General features: G+C 46.8%; 1 protein-coding gene across 1 annotated transcript in view; it reads right to left on the bottom strand.

Moving 5' to 3' along the window:
• Nucleotides 1–24,115, bottom strand: part of LOC140492351 (chloride channel protein ClC-Kb-like) — a 72,395-nt gene that overhangs the window by 22,529 nt on the left and 25,751 nt on the right. Inside the window, exons 5-14 of the mRNA XM_072591272.1 lie at nt 23,171–23,248; nt 21,137–21,215; nt 18,347–18,472; nt 17,193–17,277; nt 16,189–16,290; nt 14,097–14,181; nt 11,280–11,459; nt 7,662–7,731; nt 6,569–6,679; nt 952–1,165 (exon numbers count right to left, since the gene is read on the bottom strand). Of these exons, the coding sequence (XP_072447373.1) occupies nt 952–1,165; nt 6,569–6,679; nt 7,662–7,731; nt 11,280–11,459; nt 14,097–14,181; nt 16,189–16,290; nt 17,193–17,277; nt 18,347–18,472; nt 21,137–21,215; nt 23,171–23,248 (1,130 nt within the window). The remainder of the gene's footprint in view (nt 1–951; nt 1,166–6,568; nt 6,680–7,661; nt 7,732–11,279; nt 11,460–14,096; nt 14,182–16,188; nt 16,291–17,192; nt 17,278–18,346; nt 18,473–21,136; nt 21,216–23,170; nt 23,249–24,115) is intronic.

The raw sequence follows: 24,115 nt of genomic DNA, 5'->3' as shown, positions 1-24,115 counted from the left end.
CAATTGTGACTGAAGCTGATTACTGGGCAATCATACAATCATGGAATCGCGAGATCATATGATCATAGGATCCCTACAGTGCGGAAAGAGGTCATTCAGCCCACCCACCCTCCAAAGAGCATCCCATCCTGACCCAGCCTCCTACCCTATTCCAATCATCAACAAACAGGCCTCTATGATGGAGGGAAGGTGATTGATGAACACGGTTAAACTTCAGACACTGCTCCCAGGAACGTTTGAAGTGATGTCCTGAGATGATTAGCCTCCAACAGTAACCCCCCCCCCACCATCCCTTTTACCAGTCCTGACCCCAGCCAGTGCCACAGTTGCCCCACCTTAACCAATCCCGGGGGCTGAATATTCACCAATGCCCCCCACCAATTCCCCTCCCCCCCCCACCCCACCCTCTGTATAACTTGCAGTGCCTTTCCCAAGTCTCAAAGTGCTTTCCAACCGAGGAAGGACATTGGAGGTGCAGTCACTGCTGTAAAGTAGGAAATGACAACAGCCAATGTGGGCACAGGAGGATCCCAAAACCAGCAATATGATGGCAACCAGACAATCTGAGATTTGAGGCTTTTTGTCAGAGAAACCAGGGAGAATAGCGCCTTCCAACACCCAGGGGAGCAGAGGGTCAGCGGTGCCGTAGTTGAATGGTGTATCAGGCCCAATGGGGCTGACTGGCCTATTTTTCTTGCTCTGTTCCTTTTCCAGTAGTGCCATTTGTGTTCCATCTGAGATGGCGATCAGAGGCATGATTTAATACTTAACACACAAGACGACACCTTTGACAGCACAGTGTTGGAGTGTCACGCACTGGGTTATGTGTTCAAACCTCCGTTAAAAGCTCCGTCATCAATTTGGAGCCCACACACAACTGAGCTAGACTGAGCGTGACTCACCAGGCCCCAGATAGATGCGCGACACAGGCACGTAGATTCTTTCCCTTACCCGCTCTTCCCCACCGTCAGCTTGGGTAGGTAGGGAAGCTTCTTCACGATGACGATCCCGTCGAAGAAAGATGGCTGGGATCGCTGGCTGATCACGTTGGCGACCAGCACAGCGATGAGAACTGGCAGGATATGGGACATCTGCCCCGTCAGCTCGAAAACCAGCACAGCGGTGGAGATGGTGTGGGTGACGGCCCCGGAATAGGCTGCAGCCCCTACAGAGAGGGAGAGAGAGCGCCACACACACAGTAAGAGACAGGAAACCGTCCATATGTCCTTCATTGGACGTAGGGAGCCCGCATCCCATTTGAGTACCTCTGAAAACACACGCACGTGGTTGAAACAAACACAGAAATAGTTGGGAAAGCTCAGCAGGTCTGGCAGCATCTGTGGACAAAAGGCAGAGTTAACATTTTGGATCTAGTGACCCTTCTTCACAACCATCCTGAAGAAAAGTCAATGGACCCGAAAGGTCAACTCTGCTTTCTGTCCACAAGCTCTGCCAGACCTGCTGAGTTTTCCCAGTAATTTGTGTCTGCGTTTCTGTTTTCTAGCATCCACAGTCCTTTGTGTTTTTTTTTACATGTATTGTTGATGTTTTCCATCTTTAAGTTGTCAGGACAGGTGCCAAATTTCAAAGGGAACGATAACGTTTCATGTATGAAAAAAGGTTGCTGATTGGTTGGCGAGTTAACGCCAATTTGGCTGAGGCATTCAAGAACTACTGCCCCAACACTTCTGTTTAATTCAAAAATAGTGCAATACCTGGACAAGCTCCTTCTGCCTGCAGAGGACAGGTACCTTCATATGAACATATGTAGCACATAGCAATCTCAAGTAAGCCACTTTTCTAGCCTGACTCATTTTCCCACTGTTGACAGAAGCTAATATACACCAAAGGTAGTTTTAATTACTATGCTGCTGAAAGTCGAAGAGGAGTCAGCAATGAGGCCACGCACCCGGAGGTTACAATGTTATAAATAAGGAGAAAAGGTTCTGCAGTGTCTATTGCTGTCGGGATTAAAGGATCTTGGAAATCCTGACTCTGAGGGAATACTCAGAGTCTGGCAATGACATTGTTAATGTTACCATTTGGGATTTTGCCTGAATGGGATCGTTACTCCCCTTTTCAGCTGTTGGTCTGTATGCTTTTGGGGGAAAATCCTTATTTTATGTTGAGGTGATGGTCCTTTAAGAACTGGATTTTTCTGAAAGGAAGTCCCTTGAGAGGAAATGTAGTTTGCTTCTGGTAATTGAGCATCTGACCAAGCTGCCTGGGAGAGAAACAAGGGCAAAGCAGTAATGACAGCAGGAAGTTGATTCTAAGGAAGGATGTTGTTCCCTTTCTAGTGTAGAATCCCCTACAGTGTGGAAGCAGGCCATTCAGCCCATCAAGTCCACACCAACCCTCCAAAGAGCATCGCACCCAGACCCATTCCTACTCCATAACCCTGCATTTCCCATGGTTAAGCCACCCAGCCTACACATCCCTAGATAGTATGGGGCAATTCAGCACAGCCAATCCAGCACATTTTGGACTGTGGGAGGAAACCAGAGCACCCGGAGGAAACCTGCACAGGCACTGGGAGAATGTGCAAACTCCACACAGACAGTTGGTTAAGGCTGGAATTGAACCCAGGTCCCCAGCGCTGGGAGGCAGCAGTGCTAACCTCTGAGCCATCGTGCCGCCCGATTTAGTTTTGGTTTGGAACAACTCTTTTCAGCAGAATTAGTTTGAAATTCTGCGTGATGGTTGAAAGTGTTAAAGAACAAGGCTGCACACTTGAAACAGCGAGTTGGATTCTGGAATAGCCAAGCCCTGAAGAGAGAGTACGAGAGAGAGAAAGTTCTAGCTGGAAGATTTGACTGTTAAAGTTATGGGGCCCAGGAGAGTTCTGACCCAAGGTGGCTGCGTTTAGGATCCATACTGTTATTTTGAACTGGGAATCCAGACTGTGGGACAGAAGGAGGGACAGCTTTGCCAAAGTTATAGGCAATTAATTTCACTCACAATGCAGAAGTATCTATAAGAGGTGCCTGGTCAATAATATCATTTTAACCACCAAAGGCAAGTCGCCAATATTTTGGGGCTGTGGTGCGAGAGGTCAGGAAAGAAGTTCATGATCATGATTTTTATATATCTGTCTGAGAGGGACCCCTGCTTAACATCTGGCCAGAAAGACAGACCTCCAGGAGTGAAGCAGTCCCTCAGTACTGCACTGGAAGAGTCAGCCAGACTTGAATATTAATTACTTACATTACATTATTGCATTGTTTATTATAGTTATCATAATTATTGCATTGTTTAAACTTATTTATAATTATTACATTATATTGTTGCATTGCTTATTATAGTTATCATAATTATTGCATTATCTATAATTGTTACATTATATTATTGCATTGTTTTTTCTAGTTATCATAATTATTGCATTGTTTATACATTGAATAAGTTCAAAGTTTGGTAGAAGATTTGTAGCTCGGGTGCTCGTTGTTGTGGTTCTGTTCGCCGAGCTGGGAATTTGTCTTGCAAACGTTTCGTCCCCTGTCTAGGTGACATCCTCAGTGCTTGGGAGCCTCCTGTGAAGCGCTTCTGTGCTGTTTTCTCCGGTATTTATTGGGCACACCCAATATACCGGCCACTACAGTGGACAGCTCGAACTGACAACCGGAAGCGGCAGAGACAGGCCACTATAAATACCGGAGAAAACAGCACAGAGGCGCTTCACAGGAGGCTCCCAAGCACTGAGGATGTCACCTAGACAGGGGACGAAATGTTTGCAAGACAAATTCCCAGCTCGGCGAACAGAACCACAACATTGAATAAGTTCAAGACAAGGTTCGATAGATTCCTAGATACTAATGATATCAAGGCAAATGGGAATAATGCAGGAAAATGGCATTGAAGTAGATGATTAGACATGATCTGGAATTATAGAGCAGGCTTGAAGGGCTGAATGGGCCTGGTTTCTATGAATTATGTTCTCTAGTCTCTGGACAGGGTCTGAACCCACAACACTGCTTCCCACAGCGACCGCACTCCACAAGTGGAGTCATTCATTGTTGAATGCTTCTTGAGGTCCTGAGGGCTGAGGAGGTTCGTATTCTACATTCAAGGCAGTGCCTTCAGGGATGGAGATATTAGGGTGTGGACTCAGCATTTTATTGGCTCTGAAGTATGTGGAGGATGGCAGTGTGAACTAGTTCAAACAGCATGGGACCACTACAGCAATGAGTAACTTCCGCACCTGTTATCAAAGGGGGTTTGAGAAGACGGCTATTTGGGACTCTAAACAGTTACAATAAAACACAGAGTCATACAAAACAGAAACAAACTCTTTGGTTCAACTCGTCCATGCCAAGTTTCCCAAACTAAATGAGTCCCATTCGCCTGTGTTTGGACCATATCCCTTTAAACCCTTCCTCTTCAAGTACCTGTCCCAAATGTCATACGAACCATTCTCTGTGTGAAAATGTTGCCCCTCAAGTCTCTTTTAAGCCTTTCCCCTCTCACCTGAAACCTATGCCCTCTAGTTTTTAGCTCCCCACCCTACAGATAAAAAACTTTGCTATTCACCTTATCTATGCCCCTCATGATTTTATACGCCTCTATCATGTGCAATGCTATAAAACACACTGAGACATCACCACAAATGGCAACAGTGTTTATCGATAAGATGCAGTGCAGCAACTCACCAAGGTTCTGTCAACAGAACCGTCCAAACCCATGACTTCTCACACTTAGAAGGACAAGGGCTGCAGATACATGGGGACCACCATCACCTGCAAATTCCCTCCAAACCACTCAAGATCCTGACTTGGTGATACAGCACCGTTCCTTCAAGGTCACTGGGCCAAAATCCTGGAACTCCCTCCCCGAACAGCTTTATGGCTGTCCCGACATCTTGCTGTGGTTAAAGAAGGCAACTTACCACCACCTTCTCCAAGACAATTAGGGATGGACAATAAATAGTGGTCCAACCGTTGACGGCACGGGTTTCGACACAGAGGAAAGCTCCCTGTACACTGCCTCCCATCAAACACTCCCCAGGAGAGTGACAGCACATGGTTAGATACAGATTAAAGCTCGCTCTACACTGTCCCCCATCAAACACTCCCAGGACAGGGACAGCACGGGGTTAGGTACAGAGTAAAGCTTCCTCTACAGTGTCCCCATCTAACACTCCCAGGACAGGGACAGCACAGGATTAGATGCAGAGTAAAGCTCCCCCTACGCTGCCCCCTGCCATCAAACACTCACAGGACAGTGACAGCATGGGGTTAGATACAGATTAAAGCTTCCTCTACACTGTCCCCCTTCAAATACTCCCAGGACAGGTATAGTACAGGGTTAGATACGGGGTTAGATACAGCGTAAAGCCAAATCTAATCTTTCCCCCATCAAACACTCCCCAGGAAGGGACAGCACGGGGTTAGATACAGAGCAAAGCTCCCTCTACACTGTCCCCCATCAAACACTCCCAGCACAGGGACAGCACAGGGTTAGATACAGAGTAAAGCTCCCCCTGCACTGTCCCCCATCAAACACTCCGAGGACAGGGACAGCACAGGGTTAGATACAGAGTGAAGCCTCCTCTACAGTGTCCACATCAAACACTCCCAGGACAGAGACAGCACAGGGTTAGATACAGAGTAAAGCTCCCCCTACATTGTCCCCCACCAAACACTCCCAGGACAGGTACAGCACGGGATTAGATACAGAGTAAAGCTTCCTCTCCAATGTCCCCATCAAACACTCCCAGGATAGGGACATCACGGGGTTGGATACAGAGTAAATTTTCCTCTACAGTGTCCCCCCGCCCATCAAACATTCCCAGGACATGGACAGCACAGGGTTAGATATAGAGTGAAGCTCCCCCTACACTGTCCCCTGCCATCAAACACTCCCAGGACAGTGACAGCACAGGGTTAGATACAGAGTAAAGCTTCCTCTACACTGCCCCCATCAAACACCCCCAGGACAGGGACAGGGACAGCAACGGGTTAGATATGGAGTAACGCTTCCTCCATTCTATCCCCCATCAAACACTCCCCAGGACAGATACAGCAGGGGGTTTGATACATGCGGTGAACGAATAAGAAGAAACGAGTCCACTGTTACACCATGTTGGGTCAGACGACCAGAGGCTCGGACCACTTGAAAGGAGGTCAGGCAGATTGAAAGACAGGGAGGCAATCGAAGGAAAGTCCAGCACTTGGGGCCTAGGTAAAAAAGCAGCAATTAAAGTAGGGACACTGAGAAAAGCCAGAATTGGAAGATTTCATAAACGTGTGGTACTGGATGAGATTAAAAGGAGTGGGTGACGCCATGGAATATTCTTTCAAACAAGGATGACAATTTAAGTAGAGACATGTTGCTCAACAAAAAGTCAATGGAGGTCAGTGTGAACATGGGAGAGTGGCACTTGGTGCAATTCATAATACAGAGAGTGGAGATTTGGATGGGTTCCTGTGTAGGGAGAGGATTGAAGAAAATCAGTGAGACTAATAACCTGTTGCAGAAAATGCTCATTTTTTGTGACATCATTCAAAGGTTACTGAGGCGGATTATAACTCCTAATTTTTGCCAACGTACAAAATTATATACACCCAGTCACCTGCCAACGCATAACCTGAAGGAGTGATTTTGATGTGAATTCCTTCTGAAATGATTCCTTCCGGAAAGATCTTGGCCATTATCTCCCCATACAGCCGCCCAAGGCCTGCACCTGTGGAATAGTGAGAGTTTTAGGATTGCAACAGAAATCTGAGCCATTCAAACACCCCCAGGACAGGGACAGCACAGGGTTAGATACAGAGTAAAGCTTCCTCTACATTGTCCCCCATCAGACACTCCCAGGACAGTGACAGCACGTTCGATACAGAGTAAAGCTGCCTCTACACTGCTCCCCCATTAAACAGTGCCAGGACAGGTACATTACAGGGTTAGATACAGAGTAAAGCTCCCTCTACACTGTCCCCCATCAAACACTCCCAGGACAGGGACATTACAGGGTTAGATACAGAGTAAAGCTCCTCTGCACTGTCCCCACTAAACACTCCCAGGACAGGTACAGTACAGGGTTAGATACAGAGTAAAGCTCACTCTACACTGTCCCCACTACACACTCCCAGGACAGGGAACAGCACAGGGTTAGATACAGAGTAAAGCACCCTCTACACTGTCCCCACTAAACACTCCCAGAACAGGGACATTACGTGGTTAAGTTACAGAGTAAAGCTCCCTCTACACTGTTCCCCCCATTAAACACTCCCAGGACAGGTACAGCACAGGGTCAGATACAGAGGAAAGCTCCCTCTCCCAGTGTGTGTTGCATGGGTTAGATACACAGAACAGCCCTGTCAATAATCTAGTAAAGTAGTAGAAAACTTATCATGTATAGTGTACCTTCATACCTCTAAACTCTAACATTTCTTATAAATCCGATTTATAGTTTTAGCCTGTTGCAGCACTGGGATTACAAACTGGCTAGAGATTACTGTGCTCCACACTTGGTAAGTTACTGTGATCAGAGTTATTTGTTCGATCCTAACTAGACCGACACAGCATGACAGTGTGCAGGAGGTGCAGATCCTCATAGAAACAGCTCACATGGGGGAATACTACTAAAACAATGATCCGCAGTTACACACAGCACGCAGTGGTAAAGAGTTTTGTTCTTAATAAAGGATCATTTTTGGAGTGCTTACCATAGACAAAAACAGGTAGAAAGTAACCTGCAGGAACAACCATCGTCGTAGCCAACAGCAGCATGAAGAACTAAGGTAAAATGAAAGAAATATTAAAAACAAGAGGAGTTAGCCCTGGCTCCCTTAGCTCCAATTGATTGCCTTCAGAGATCACTTTCAGATCCTTGGTTACATATACTCTTGGCTGATACACCCGATTGAGTGAGGTGCCTTTTGATTTTGAGTGAGACCTTACTCCTGTCCTCTCAGGCAGAAAAAAAACAGCCCGTGGAAGTGCTATTGGAGCAGGCCATTTAGCCCCTTGAGCATACTCTACTAAGATCGCGACTGATCTGGTTTCAGCCTCAATTCTCCACACCTGTTCGACCTTTCACACCCTTATCTATCACAAATCTTAACGAATCTAGCTGGGACAGCAGGGGCTCAGTGGTTAGCACTGCTGCCTCACGGCACCAGGGACCCAGGTTTAATTCCAGCCTCGGGGAACCATCTGAAGTTTGCACATTCTCCCTGTGTCTCCTCTGGATGCTCCGATTTCCTCCCACAGCTCAAAGATGTGCAGGTTAGCTGGATTGGCCATACCAGATGCCTCATACTGTGCAGGGTTAGCCACGGGAAATGCAGGGTTGTAGGGGAGTGGGACGCTCTTTGGAGGGGTGGTGTGGACTTGATGGGCTGAATGGCCTGCTTCCACAGTATGAGATTCAAAGAGCCAGCTTCCACCCCCTTTTGGGGAGAAAATTCCTCAGATGAAAAACCGTCCAAGAGGAAATCATTCTCCTGTTGGTATTCTTCCCCTAGGTTCAGTTCTCTCACGAAAGGAAACATCCTCCTGTCCAGGTTCCCTCAGGATCTTGTATGTTGCAATAAGGTCAGCTCTGGTTCTTCTAACTTCCAATGGGTAAAAATCCAGACTGTTCATCCTTTCTTCATAAGGCAATGAGTTCAGCCCCTCGCAGCAATCAGGCTCACAGTTATCTTTCAGTTAACAGCACCATTGGAAGTTATGCCGGATTTTACGCAAACTTGGAATCTAAAGTTTATCTGCTTTGCAGAATCAGGTCATCTCCTGAGACCTTTGCAAGTGATGCATGGGTTCCAGATCCAAATATCATTGGGTGAAAGATACACTATGCAAAACACACAAGTGGGAAATCTGCAATCAGAAGGGTGCAATCAGTGCTGAATTCAATTTTTGTTCTTCCAAGGCCATTAACCCACAGTGTAGGAGTCATGAGCAGTAGCAAACACACTAACGATGGTTTGTTTAAATTTTATCATCTAACATTTATTCAATTCCCAGCCCTGTAAATATTGGAAAACCAGCTGAAGCTGTCAGTTCATATTACCTAGGAGAAAGTGAGGACTGCAGATGCTGGAGATCAGAGCTTAAAAATATGTTGCTGGAAAAGCGCAGCAGGTCAGGCAGCATCAAAGGAACAGGAGAATCGACGTTTCGGGCATGAGCCCTTCTTCAGGAATGAGGAGGGTGTGCCAAGCAGGCTAAGATAAAAGGTAGGGAGGAGGGACTTGGGGGAGGGGCGTTGAGAATATGATAGGTGGAAGGAGGTTAAGGTGAGGGTGATAGGCTGGAGAGGGGGTGGGGCGGAGAGGTCGTGAAGAAGATTGTAGAGGAGATTACCTGGGGGGGGGTGGGGTGCAGTGAGAGAGGGACTCACTGAGATCCTTGTAGAGGGAGGAGGAGAGCTTCTTCAAGGAAGGCATCCTTGCAAGAGGATTCACAGTAGGGTTAAAATAAACTAGGAGAAAGTGAGGACTGCAGATGCTGGAGATCAGAGCTATCCTGACCTGCTGCGCTTTTCCAGCAACACATTTTTAAGTTCATATTACCTGCTGGACTCCTCTGATTGGCGAGTCATCTGGTATTTAGAAAAATAAATTCTAACTGTTCTGTTGAATCCTTTTTGATATTTGTCAAGGGCTGATAATTGATGTCATTGTGAATGCTTGCCTGGATTTCAAAAGCTACTTGTTCAGCTTTGTGAGGATGTGTGGGGTTGACATTATTTTGGGTGATAGTTTAAAGTGACTATTAAAGGATTATCTGCCCCCGATGTGGATTTTAAACAGAATTTTATTTTTATAACTCATTGAATATTTCATGGGATTTTAAATCTTTAGATAGGTTTTGTGAACGGAAGATTCTTTTCAGTATCATACGCGTGTGAGGAATAGCTGCCTTAAGTTGTCAGAAGTTTATTTTTCTTTCATCGCCACAAAGCCCCTGAAGTTCATCCATTGCGAATACGGAATAAGTGGCTATGAAATTGGCATGGGAGTTTGAGTTGGTAAGAAGACTGGCACGGGGAATGCGGGGAGTGCCCAAGGACTGTTAGTGGTTCTCAGTCAGGCCATCGTTTATTACCAATAGTGATGATACGCCACCATCTTGAACCACTGCAGTCTGTGCCCACAATGCTGTTAGGGATAAAGTTCCAGGGTTTCGCCCCCGCGACACTGATGGAACAGTAATATATTTCCAAGTCAGGGATGGTGTTTCTATGCGTCTGTTGCTCAAGAGGGCACAGCTTTGGAAGGTGCTGCCAAAGTCTTGGTGAGTTGCGACGGTGCCCTTTATCGATGGTGCATACTGCTGCCACTGTGTGTCACAGAGCCATCAGACCCTTCGGTCCAACTAGACTATCCCAACCAAGTTCCCAAACTAAAGTAGTCCCACTTGCCTGCTCCTGGCCCGGATTCCACCAAACCTTTCCAATTTGTGTACTTATCTGAATGTCTTTTAAACATTGTAACTGTGTCAATGGTAAAGGCAGTGAATGTCCAAAATGGTAGATGAGATGTCAATCTAGTGAACTGCTTTGACTTGGATGGTGTCAAACTTCTTGAGTGTTGTTGGAGCTGGACCCATCCAGGCAAGTGGGGAACATTCCATCACACACTTGACTTACACCTTGTGAAGTGTGGACTGGCTTTGGGAGACAGGAGGTGATTTACTCACCACAGGATTCCCCACTGATCTGCTCTGGTAGCTGTGGTGTTTATCCAGTTCAGTTTCAGTTTCTGGTCAATTTAATGATATACTTGCATTGTCCTAAACAGCAAAGGGTTGGTTCCTGGGATCAGGGGGAGTCGTCCTATGTTGGGACTCCGAATAAGAGGAATTGACGTTCTCCGGAGTTCAGAAGCGTGAGAGGTGTTTTAAGTGAAATGTACAAGATCCTGTCAAGGTTGACAGAGGCTGCCTGTGGAAACTAGAACAGGGGGCTGCAATCTCAGGATAATGGGCTGATCATTTAGGACAGAGATGAGGAGAAATTTCTTTATTTAGAGGTTATAAATTGTTGGAATTGTCTACATCAGAGGATTGTGGATGGCCCATTGTGGTAACTATGTAAGCCTGAGATAGACAGACCTCTCAGGGGATCTTGGGAAGTGGGAAGACATAGCTGAGGCAGAAGATCAGTCATGATGGCATTCACTGGGGGAGCAGGCGCAATGGGCTGTATGATTTACATCTGATCCAATAACTTATGTTCCTGCACAGACCAGGACCACACCTCAGATCAAAGCAACTTCAAAGCTCATTCTTTCTGAACTGCATTTTTTTTGTCACTGAAACAGAAGTCTTTTATTTACCTTTAGGATGATAAAGAACGTCAACATCTCCAGAGATGAAAGTCTCATGTGGGTCCATTGAAGCCAGTTGGCATTATAGGTCGGGGCAGGGGGCTGCCTGGTGTTGTTCTCCAGCATCTGCTCATCGGAACCCCAGGTACGATTGTCAAAGAATGTTTCCAAATGTTCCTTCATCGAGAGCTGTGAGAAAAGGACTTGTGCTCAAAATAGAGAGGTTACTTCAGCATTGACCATTGAATCTGCTTCTATCCATACTGTGATAAAGATCAGATGGTGGGCATCCTTCCAATCACCTTTAATTCTGACATGGCCCTTTATAATGAAAAGTGTCTCTGTAAACCTGTCAGATTGTCATCACATCTCACCAACCCATCCATTGGAGGTGCTGCTGCTGCATCGCTACTGACTAGAGTGTGTAAACAGAGCATCGTAGGATGGCACGGTGGCTCAGGGGTTAACACGGCTGCCTCACAGTGCCAGGGAACCAAGTTCGATTCCAGCCTCAGGTGACTGAGTACAGGAGTTGGGAGGTCATGCTGCAGCTGTACAGGACATTGGTTAGGCCACTGTTGGAATATTGTGTGCAATTCTGGTCTCCTTCCTATCGGAAAGATGTTGTGAAACTTGAAAGGGTTCAGAAAAGATTTACAAGGACGTTGCCAGGGTTGGAGGATCTGAGCTACAGGGAGAGGCTGAACAGGCTGGGCCTGTTTTCCCTGGAGCGTCGGAGGCTGAGGGGTGACCTTATAGAGGTTTACAAAATTATGAGGGGAATGGATGGGGTAAATAGGCAAAGTCTTTTCCCTGGGATCGGGGAGTCCAGAACTAGAGGGCATAGGTTTACGGTGAGAGGGGAAAGATATAAAAGAGACCTAAGAGGCAACATTTTCACGCAGAGGGTGGTACTTGTATGGAATGAGCTGCCAGAGGATGTGTTGGAGGCTGGTACAATTGCAACATTTAAGTGGCATTTGGATGGGTATATGAATAGGAAGGGTTTGGAGGGATATGGGTTGGGTGCTGGCAGGTGGGACTAGTTTGGGTTGGGATACCTGGTTGGCATGGACGGGTTGGACTGAAGGGTCTGTTTCCATGCTGTACATCTCTATGACTGTCTGTGTGGCATTTGCACACTCTCCCTATGTTTGTGTGGGTTTCTTCTGGGTGCTGTGTTTCCCTCCCACAGTCCAAAGATGTGCAGGTTAGGGTGGATTGGCCGTGCTAAATTGCCCCATAGTGTGCAGGAATGTGCAGGCTAGATGGGTTAGCCATGGGAAACACAGGGTTACAGGAATAGGATGGGATGCTCTTTGGAGGGTCAGTGTGGACTCAATGGGCCGAATGACCTGCTTCCACACCGTGGTGATTCTGTGATAAGCTTTCCCATTGTAAAGAGCAATGTGGAAATTTGTAATGGGAGGACAGGAAGCCTGATAATAGAATAAGAAACAAGTTGCGTATGCCTGCCCTTGTCCAATTATGCACTACCCTCTCGGTTCTCCTCACTTGGAGTCTGGGATGCTTCCCCCAGACCATCTCCTCCTCCATGAACCACCACGAAAAGGCAATTTCAGCAAATTGACAAGAACAATGGCAAGGATATTTCAGTCTGTAACTCCTCCCACATCGTGTTACAGCAGAACTACAAGTCTGTCATTAAAGATTTGATTAAAATAATCACATTGCAAATCTCAAAAGTGTACATAATTTTTTAAAAAATTAACCAAGGAAGAAATTGTGCAATTCCCTTGTTGGTTGTATATTATTTGGATTTATTATTTAGATAACACCAGTTTCTATGTTGCATTCATAATGGTCTTAAGGCCAGCTAGCCCCTCGTTTCGCACTTGTGTGACCAGGGATTGTTAGTGGGTTGGCTCGGATCCCAGAGGCAGTACCTGGTTTCTGACCCCAGAAAATGTGCCCCTCCCTACCTCATAATCTAAAATGCCATCAACTAATAAAACCATCCAGAAAAGTACTGATCACAAAATCTCTTTTAGATGCTCCTGTGACGCCAGCCCAAGGAGGTTACGGTTTAATTTCTGAATATAGCAGAGCAAGGAAAGACGGTTTGTGATCCTGTGCATCTCTGGCATCAGTGAGGTGCGAGGATTGACAGAAACTGGTCATGGGGCAGATTCAGGTGTAAGCTTACACTGAATCATTACGATGTCTGGTTTCGGATTTAACCAATGCGTCTGTCACTGGATTTTCGTTCTAAAAATCTAGCGGCACTAAGATCTAACAGCATCGAATATAAAAAGTTGGCAAATTAATCCGTAGCTGTACAAAACTTTAGTTAGGCCACATTTGAGATATTGCAGTTCTGGTGGCCACCGTACCAGAAGGAGGTGAAGGCTTTGGAGAGGGTGCAGAGAAGGTTTACCAGGATGTTGCCTGGTCTGCAGGAGTTTAGTTACGTGGAGAGGTTGGATAAACTCAGATTGTTTTCACGGGAAAGGTGGAGGCTGACGGGAAACCTGATAGAGGTTTACAAAATTACCAGAGGTATGGACAAGGTGGATAGACAGTGGCTTTTTTTCCCCCAGGGTGGAGGGCTCAACTACAAGAGAACACAGGTTCAAGGTGAAAGTTTAGGGGGGGAAATGGGAGGACAGTTTTCACACAGAGGGTGGTGGGTGCCTGGAACACACTGCCAGTGGAGATGATGGAAGGAGGTAGGTTGGCAACGTTTAAGACGTATCTTAATAGACACATGAACAGGAGGCAAACAGAGGAATAGAAACTGTGCGGGGCAATACGTAGAAGGTTTAAATTGCACTGTATTGCATTGAAAGAAGGTTCATTGCTTACCCTCGAACCGATGTACTGGCCCACTCCATGGGGAAAAGTTACACTTGCCAATACAAGAGCCACAAATCCAGCGAATAGAATCTTACTGCAGAAACAAAAATACTGTTTCCTTTCTCAATATAAGACATAAAGTGAATGCAACAAAAATTCGCCCAACTAATTCCTGGAAGACAGGATTGTCCTACAGGGAACAGCTGAGGAAGTTAAGCCTGTATCCTCTGTATTATGGAAGAATGAGAGGTGATCACAAAACTCTCAGACGTTTAACGTGACAAATGCAGGAAGGATGTTCCCCCCCTGCCCCGGTTTGGTGGGGGATCCAAGCAGTCTCAGAATCAAGGGCAGGCAATTCCAGAGTGAGATGAAGAGGAATTGTTTTCTTAGACTGGAAAGGCTGGAACCTTTTCCACTGGAGGGTCGGAGGCTGAGGGGTGACCTTCTAGAGGTTTCTAAAATCATGAGGGGTACGGATAAGCTGAATGACAAGCTATGTCTTTCCAGGGTGGAGGTGTTCAAAACTATGGGGCATATATTTAAGGTGAGAGGAGAAGGAGGGAATGAACTTGTAGAATGAACTGCCAGAGGAAGCGATGGACAGTTACAATCTTTACAAGGCATTTGGATAAGTTCATGAATAGGAAAGGTTTGCAGGAATATGGGCCACACGTAGGCAGGTGGGACTGGTTTAGTTTGGGAACATGGTTTAGATTAGATTAGATTTAGATTACTTACAGTGTGGAAACAGGCCCTTCGGCCCAACAAGTCCACACCACCCCGCCGAAGTGTAACCCACCCATACCCCTACATCTACATTTACCCCTTACCTAACACTACGGGCAATTTAGCATGGCCAATTCACCTAACCTGCACATCTTTGGACTGTAGGAGGAAACCGGAGCACCCGGAGGAAACCCACGCAGACACGGGGAGAACGTGCAAACTCCACACAGTCAGTCGCCTGAGGCGGGAATTGAACCCGGGTCTCTGGCGCTGTGAGGCAGCAGTGCTAACCACTGTGCCACCGTGCCGCCTGAACTGGTTGGACCGAAGGGTCTGTTTCCATGCTTTCATGACTCTAGGACTCAGATAGTGGAGAATCTTTGGAATTCTTTACTCCAGAGAGATGTGGAGTTCAGTTCCTGAATATGTTCGAGACTGAAATCAATAGATATTTACATATTAAAAGACCAGGAGATATAGGCCATTGAGCCCATCATCTGTTCCATCTTTCAATCATGGCTGACATGTTTCTCAACTCAACTCTCCTGCCTTCACCCCATAACCCTTGACTCCCCCTTACCAATCAAGAACCTACCAAACCTGAAAGCATCAAGGATATGGGATAAAACAGTGTTAAAGTAGGAGAACTGACATGATATCATTGAATGGCAGAGTGGGCTTGGATGGGCTGAGTAGCCTCCTCTTCTTCCCATTTCTCATGCATTCACTCAGCCCCCTGAACCCACCCCACCATTCAATAAGATTTGGGTCTGATCTTTCACCACATCTCCACCTTCTCATCTGCTCGCTGCATCCCTTCGTCACCTTGGCATCGATTTTACCTTTGAATCAACTCATCGGCCCAGCCCTCTGAGATAGGGGATCCCAAAAATTTGCAATGCTCCAAGATAGTCATCCTTTGGGATGGGCGTGAGTGCGGTTGAGAGAGTGCAGGGTAGACTTACCAGGCAGGATTCAGAAATTTTAACTACAGGTTAGAAAAGGTAGAGTCATTTACCTTGGGATGAAGGAGCAATTCAGTTGAGGGGACAAGGTTATGATAGGCTTAGGTCAGATGGAAAGGAAAAGTTGTTTCCATTGGTTGATAGTTCAAGGACTCAGGTGAGCATAGATTTAAGGATTCACATTTCTGATGCACATGCTTCTATGTAGCAAACACAATTGAACTCGAGTTTGCTGGCCATGAAAGGTGTGGAAGTGGAGATAGTGAATGATTTCAAAGGAACCTGGGTGGATGTATGAAGAAATAAACTTACAGGACCAGACGGTTACAGCTAATGACTGGTCTGGTCCTACAGAGAGCCAAATGTGAAATTGACAAAGAGCCTTGACATTCCTTTGGGTTACCTACTTGTCAGCCATGAACCTGGAGATCTTTTTGTGGTTGGTCATAAATATGGTGAGGTTCCGGTGGCAAAACAGGTAGACACAGCACAGACATCCGCAGACGACCCTATGGGAAAGGTCCAGGGTAGGAGGTGATTCACAGCATGGACATTTCAGCTTTGTTTTACGTGCAGCGATTTTGTCACCAAGATTTCACTGTTGCACTCCATGGAAAAGAAAAAAATGACAACTCCATACGTATTTATTGCCCATACCAGAGAGCAGTCAAGAGTCAACCAAAATGCTGGGATCTGCGTTATGGTGGCACAGTGGTTGACAATGCTGCCTTATGGCACCAGGGACCCAGGTTCGATTCCACCCTCGGGCGACTGTCTGTGTGGAGTTTGCACGTTCGCCCTGTCTCTGTATGGGTTTCCTCCCACAGGCCAAAGATGTGCAGGTTTGGGTGAATTAGCCATGGTAGATTCCCCCATAGTGTGCAGGTTAGGTGGATTAGCTGTGGAAAATGCAGGGTTACGGGGATGGGGGTGGGTCTGGGTAGGAGGTTTGGTATGGGCCGACTGACCTGCTTCAACACTGTGGGGATTCTCTGAGATCCCAGCAATGTGGTTGACTCAACTGCGTTCTGGGATGGGCAATAAATACCAGTGCTAGCCAGCAGCATCACCCTCATCCCAGGCAAGAACAGAAAAGAAAACTTTCCCAAGTCTACACATGAAGACAGAATATCTGTTTCTTTGGCTCATATTTCCTGGAGCAGATTGTTAGCCTGAGGCTCAAGCCTGAGACTAGAAGATTGTCCCACTCTTATCGCCTGCCAGAAGCATTTTGGAAAGATTAACGGGATCATAATCGACTTGTTTGGCCGTCCTATGGTCACACCTTTCTTGGTCGCCCACCCCTGGAGTGCATCACGAACCTGGAGCCACAAAACAGGCAGCGACGTTTCCCCTAATGCCTCAAGACTACCCCCTTTCTCTGGGAAGAGTGAAACCTTTTCAAACTTACCCAAGAATGGCGAAGGAAAGGAATTCTGGCAGGTCAAAGGGGAATTCCACCTTCCAGTTGGTCGTGAAGAGCACAGCCACCGTTTCTGAGGGAACAGGAAGGTCCGGTTGACTGAACTCCACTCAAACTGTCTTCCCAGTCTATTGTCAGAAGGAAAATTCGGGACCAGAGCTGGGCACATTATACATAATTCAGCTTCGAGGGTGACACTATTAAGCATCCATTGCAACCTTCACTACCTGGGGGGGACAGGAGCAGCAGGGACCTGGGAAACCCTAATCCCAGCCCAAAGTCCCCTCATAACCATACGCACCATCCTGAGGTGGAAACAGACCACCGTTCTTTCACCTTCATGGAGTAAAAATCCCACATCTGCCTGCCTCAGCAAAATGGCTGACTCCAAAATGACCCAGTGAGTCACTCGGTTCAAAGGCAATAAGGGATGAACGACAGATTCTGGCCTTGACCGAGATGTGCACACATCCCATGAAAGAATGGACCAGAAGGAAACTGTATGTGTGTATTTACACCTCAAGGGCTGTTAAGATTCAAGAAAGCTGCTCACCACCACCTTCTCAGGGGATTTGTCCCCATGAATAAGAGCAATTGAAGTCAGATTTAAAGATTTACCCCATAGCTTGGGCGGCACAGTGGCTCAGTGGTTAACATTGCTGCCTCACCGTAACAGGGATCCGAGTTCGATGCCACCCTCGGACAGCTGCCCGTATGGAGTTTGCACATTCTCCCCACGTCTGCGCAAGTTACCTCCCACAGTCTAAAGATGTGCAGGTTAGGGTGGGTTGGCCATGCTAAATTAATCATACTGCCCAGGGATGTGCAGCTTAGGGTGGATTGGCCGTATTGAATTGCCCCATAGCGTCCATGGATGTGCAGGTTAGGGTGGATTGGCTGTGCTAAATTGTCCCATAGCGTCCATGGATGTGCAGGTTAGGGTGGATTGGCCATGCTAAATTGTCCCATAGTGTCCAGGGATGTGCAGGCTAGGGTGGGTTAGCCATTGGAAATGCAGCGTTACAGGGACTGGCGAGGATGCTGTTCAAAGTGTCAGCATGGACTTTGCCACCTGGTAACAAGCAGCCGTGTTTCTTGCTTTGTGCCTGAAGCCTAGACATTCAGTAACTCCAGAGCAGTACCGTGTTCGTTGTTTACTACAGCCAGCACCCGGAACATCAGAGCAGCACAGGTCGCAGCAAAGAACCCTCGCCAGTAATTCCGTACGGCAAAGTGGGTGGCTGTTGTCTCCACGCTGAACAGGACTCCTGGGGGAGGGAGAGAAGGGCAAAAAAGTTGTGTCTGTCACTGGAACAATTAGAACAATCCTACAGCTAATAATGGGACACAACACACCTCTTAACAGAGGCATCTCTCTCTTTCTCACTTACAGTGCCTGAGAATGGCGTGTTTTTTTCTTACCAGTGAGCATGGCCCAGCGGATAGCTCTTTGATGCCTGAATGCTGCTGCAAACAAGGGTCAGTGAAAACACTCAGTAGCTTAAAATGTTTCCGTTCTTACGCAGCCTCCCCGTGAGTCCTCTACACCCTGCTCAGTGGCTAAAGCCCAAAATCACACCCCACGCCTCATCTCGTCAACTTTCAGATGTTCTCCGCTGTGTGAATTCTGGGGAATTACAATGGGTCATGCTGGGAGAAGGTTTGGAAAGTACTCCCCTGACCCCACACATGCTCATATAAACTCCTCTTCACCAGTACCCCTTGTGGTAACACTCTCTGGCCGGAGGCGTATCTCCTGATTCCCATTCTTATACTGAGTGGCCTCTAGTCCTGCTCTTCCCCTCAAAGGAAATTCTCTCTCTCTATATCCACGCTGTGGAAACCTTTCATCGTTTTCACGACCAACGTGAACCTTAGCTTTTCGGGAGAAAGGAGACCCAGTCTGATCATCCTTTCCTGAAAGGATCTATGTTTGATTCCAGACTCTACTCTCTGAAATGAGTCTTAGGCAGATAAAGACTGGACACCATATACTGATGCTGAGGAAGTAAACATTTCTTGACTATTATCCTACATGCAGGAGCATGGCTTCACAAGAAGAGTCATATTGGACCCGAAACCTGAATTCAGTTTCTCTCCCTCTCCGCAGCCTTCTGGATGGTGCCAGACCTGCTGAGTTTCTCCAGAACATGGTTCTGATATTCTGTTTTTGGACTTCACCAGGACTTTTGCCCATTAGGCCCCAACCCGATCACCGATGATACAGTCTGGCTATCAGAATACCACAAGTCATTCCGTTCAGTTATAGACAGTTCGTAGATTCCCCTACAGTGTGGAAGCAAGCTATTTCAGCCCATCAAGTCCACACTGAACCTCTGAAAAGAAGCCCTCCCAGACCCACTGTCCTTATCCCTGTTTTTCCCATGGTTAATCTAGCAAGCCTGCACTAAAGACAATTTAGCGCAGCCAATCCACCTGACCTGCACATCTTTGGACTTTGGGAGCACCCGGAGGAAACCCACGCAGACACAGGGAGAATGTACAAACTCCACAAAGACAGTCGCCCAAGGCAGGAATTGAACCCAGGTCCCTGACGCTATGAGGCAGCAATGCTAACCACTGAGCCACCATGCAACTAGGGATGGGCAACACGTACTGACCTTGCCATTGATGCCCATCCTATTTTGAACGTTGCCCTATGCCTTGATTTTCTTTTGCTAATACGGCATTGAGAACCGGCTGCTGTTCTCTGCATCTGTGATCGAGCCTAGGTTCGGTACATGTTCAGCACAACTTCTTTGTTTAATCGATTCTATCTCCAAGATTGGCTTTGCTTCTCAACAGTCTAACTAACCTGGGTCACAGCTTGTAATGGCTTGTACTTTGTGCTTGTAAGTGCTATTACTCTTTATTTTCCACATAATATGTCAGCCCCTTATTTTGTATGTGTGGCTGACTTTTCGAAATATGAGTCAGGAGCAGGATTAGGCCACTTGGTCTCTGCCATTCAATAAGATCGCGGTTGATCTGATTCCCACCGACTTCCAATAACCTTTCACCCCCTTATTTACCAGGAATCTATCCAGCTTATCCTTAAAAATATTCAAAGACCCTGCTGCCAATGCCTCTTGAGGAAGTCAAGTCGCCATGGAGTCTTATCGGACCACAGGGCTGCTAAGGGGAGAGGCTGAGAAGGAGAGTCCTTCACAATAACCTCAGATGGTGTGGGAATTGAACCCACGCTGTCGGCATCACATTCGAGGAGAGTCCCAAAGACTCGCAAACATCTGTGAGAAAATAAAACTGCCTCATCTCTGCTTTAACAGGTGATCCCTTATTTTAGAGTCAAACAGCATGGAAATAGACCCTTCGGCCCAACGTGTCCATACTGACCAGATTTCCAAAACTGAACACAGTGACCCCTAGTTCTAGAATCTTCCAGAGGTCAAAACATCCCTTCCCCTATCAAGATGCTTAACATAAGAAGGTAAGAGCTAGGGGCAGGAGTAGGCCATCTGGACCATTGAGCCTGTTCTGCCATTCAATAAGATCATGGCTGACCTTTACATGGACTCGGCTCCACTTACCCACCCGCTCACCATAACCCTTAACTCCTTTACTGTTCAAAACTCCATCTATCTTTGCCTTAAAAACATTCAACGAGGTAGTCCCAACTGCTTCACCGGGCAGGGAATTCCACAAATTCACAATCCTTTGGGTGAAAGACATTCCTCCTCAACTCAGTCCGAAATCTGATCCTCCCCTTATTTTGAGGCTATGCCCCTTAGTTATAGTTTCACCCACCCATGGAAACAATCTCCCGCTTCTATCTTGTCTATTCCAATTGGGTTGAACCAAGTCATCTCTTATTGTTCTAATTTCCAACAAATCCAGACCTAGCCTGTCCATGCTTCCCTCACAGGACAATGGTTGGGAAGAATGGGAGGAAGTGAGAGAGAAAAAGTCCTTACCTCCAACCGGTGCCACAAAGCAACAGGCTACACCCACCGCTGCGCCAGCGATTAGCATTTCATATTTGCGTCCTTTATTCTGCACAGAGGACAAGAAGAAAGGCCATGGATCTCATGCACGACAGAGAAGCCTCAAAGAGGCCATTCAGCCCTTCAGTTGCTGATCTATAACCAGGTTCTTGGTAAACAAAAATATATCAAGTTCAGATCTCCAAGTAACAACTGATCCAGAATGATCCGCCATTGGCAGAAGTGAGGTCCAACCCAGACCGACCTTTGTGTGTTGTAGGGTTTCCTAATTTCACTCCTGAAAGCTCTCTCTCTATCTCCCCTTTCTACACCTTACTCTCTTGATCAAATGATCCTTTAACATGCTAAATTCCAGGAAATGCGAGCCATGACTGTGTAACCTCTCCTGATAACTTAACTGGTGAAGTCCAGATATTATTCTGGTGAATCTACACCATATTCCTTTCAAGGTCAGTATCTCCTTCCTAAACTCTGATGCCCAGAACTCCTCATCTTGACTCCATAGAAACCAGACAGTGCAGAAAGAGGACATTCAGCTCATTGGTTCGGCATCAACCCTCCAACGAGTATCCCACCGGATCCAGTGCCCCTGCCCTATCTCCATAGCCTGTACTAACCCACCTAGCCTGCATACTTCTGGACACTATGGTCAAATTAAATGGCCAATCCACCTAACCAGCACATCTGTTGGACTGTGGGAAGAAACCAGAGCACCCCCACACAGAAACAGGGAGAGCATGCAAACTCTATGCAGACAATCCCCTGAGGGTGGAATTGAACCCTGGGTCCCTAGCACTGTGAGGCAGCAGTGTTAACCACTGAGCCACTAAGCTGTCCCAATTATGGTCTAACCAATGCCTTGTGTTTCTGAAGCTTGACATCTAACCCCTTGTAGTCCAGTCCTTTAGATGGAAAAACCTGAAATCCAAAAGCCCTTCTGGTTACGTTCTGTACATCTCAGAATCATAGAATTATTGCAGGACAGAAGGAAGCCATTTGGCCCATCATGTCTGTACTAGCTCCCTGAATGTGCAATGCACTCAGTGCTATTGTCCTGCCTCACCCTGCACCCCCACCTCCATGGCCCCTTCCTCGTTACTCCTTAGCAGATAGCATTGAACTCACTTGAAAGTTTTGATGCCTCTACCATGCTGTCAGGCAGCACATTGCAGGTATAGCCACTTTCTCCTCCTATCACTTTTGTTTCTTCTGCCAATGACCTTAAATCTGTGGTCGCTAGTTCTCTAACCTTTCACAGGTGGGGACGTCCTGCCTGTCTGCTCTGTCCAGACCCCTCATAATTTTGAACGCCTCGAACAGATCTCCCCTCAGCCTCCTCCTTCTGAGGAAAACAGTCCCACTTTTTTTTCCAATCTATCCAAGGAACTGAAGTTCCTCATCCCCGAAGCCATTCTCACGGATCTTATCTGCACTCCCTTCCCAACGTTTCTGACATTTGAATGATCTGCACGCCCAGGCCCCTGCTGTTTCTATCTTAGCCCCACAGGGATGAGATCACTGAGGCCTGCATTTGATAACGAAGACCCTATACGACAGATATTTATCATTGGCCAGAGGGTACCACGAGTTGGGAGTGGACAGATATCCTGAGGGGTGACAGCTGAGATTCCAGGGAAAAAAAAACCCAACTTTTATTTGACCAGTGCCATTGGGCTGAATTTCAGTGGAGATAGAGGTCATGAGAATATTCCCATGGGATTGTCAAAAGGCAAACACAAAATGGGTTTAACACCTTGGGTGAAAGATTGTCCCTCAGATAGTGCAGCACTCCTTTAGAGGGTAGTGCCAGCCTCGATTATACATTGAAGTCTCTGGGCCCACTGGAATTCAGCTCAGTGGGGAATGCAATGGGATTCTTTGACGTCAGGTTGAACTGAGAAGAATTTGTCCATTTGGATTATGTGGAATTGATGTGACCAAGGATCAGTTTAATCCAGTTGTGTCTGAATTCCTACTAGCTAATGGGTCTTAGTCCAGGGTTACCTCTTTGGTTCCTGCGAATTTGACCATGACCTTTCCCAGCAACGTGGCGAGGATGGTTGCCATGTGAACAAAGGGGCCCTGCGAACAACAAGAAGCCAGTCAGTGCAAATACTGCCACTCCCAAATGATAAGGTCAAGCTTGGTACTGCACGCAAGAATGAGAATGGCGACTTTTAACAGGAGCAGGCCGTGGTGTCGTAGCTACACATGGTTCCATCTGACTGGAAGGCTCTCTATTATCCACCAGCAGCGTATTGAATGGATTTATAGATTGCTTGGCCAGATTATGACACACATTCTGTGGCCATCTAGTTCCACAGTGGAGCATCTCATCCAGAGATAGGAACACCACCCACTGCACTATATGAGAAGATGGTGCCGCAGCGGTAACATCACTAGTAATGCAGAGGTATCGGCTAAAGTTCAGGGGTTGGGGGAGGGGGGCACGGTGTCAATTCCCACCATGGCAACTGGTGGAATTTAAACTCAATTAATAAAGCACCTAGAATTGAAAGTTAGCTCTCAGCAATAGTGGAGTGATCATTGCAAAACCGCTAACGCCCGTTAGGAGGGAAAATCTGCCATCCTTGCCCGAGACTGGCAACAAATGCTGGGTTTGACCGTGCTGTCCAATTGTGTGGAACAATACAGAGATTTTTTAAAAAGCACAAGATGTCCACTGTCAGTGCTGTGTGAAATGGTGGATGTCTGCAGGTGGGCAGTAAAGATTCGCCATTTCCAGGTTTACTGCTCTGCAAGTGGGCCCCTTACTGCTTTAACCTCCAGCAAAATCGTTCTATACACTCAAAATTCATTCCCAATAAAATAGTAATTCATAGATCTTTATAGGAGTGACCGTCGAACGTAATTAGACACTGAGCCACATAACAAAGTGTGGAAGAACTCTGTCTGACTTGTCAAATCCTTAGCACCTTGGCGGGTAGA

This window comes from Chiloscyllium punctatum, chromosome 21, assembly GCF_047496795.1.
Source record: "Chiloscyllium punctatum isolate Juve2018m chromosome 21, sChiPun1.3, whole genome shotgun sequence".
In the NCBI taxonomy this organism is placed as follows: Eukaryota; Metazoa; Chordata; class Chondrichthyes; order Orectolobiformes; family Hemiscylliidae; genus Chiloscyllium; species Chiloscyllium punctatum.
Note: the sequence above shows the minus strand (reverse complement) of the source record. Positions and strands in the feature narration are given on the sequence as shown.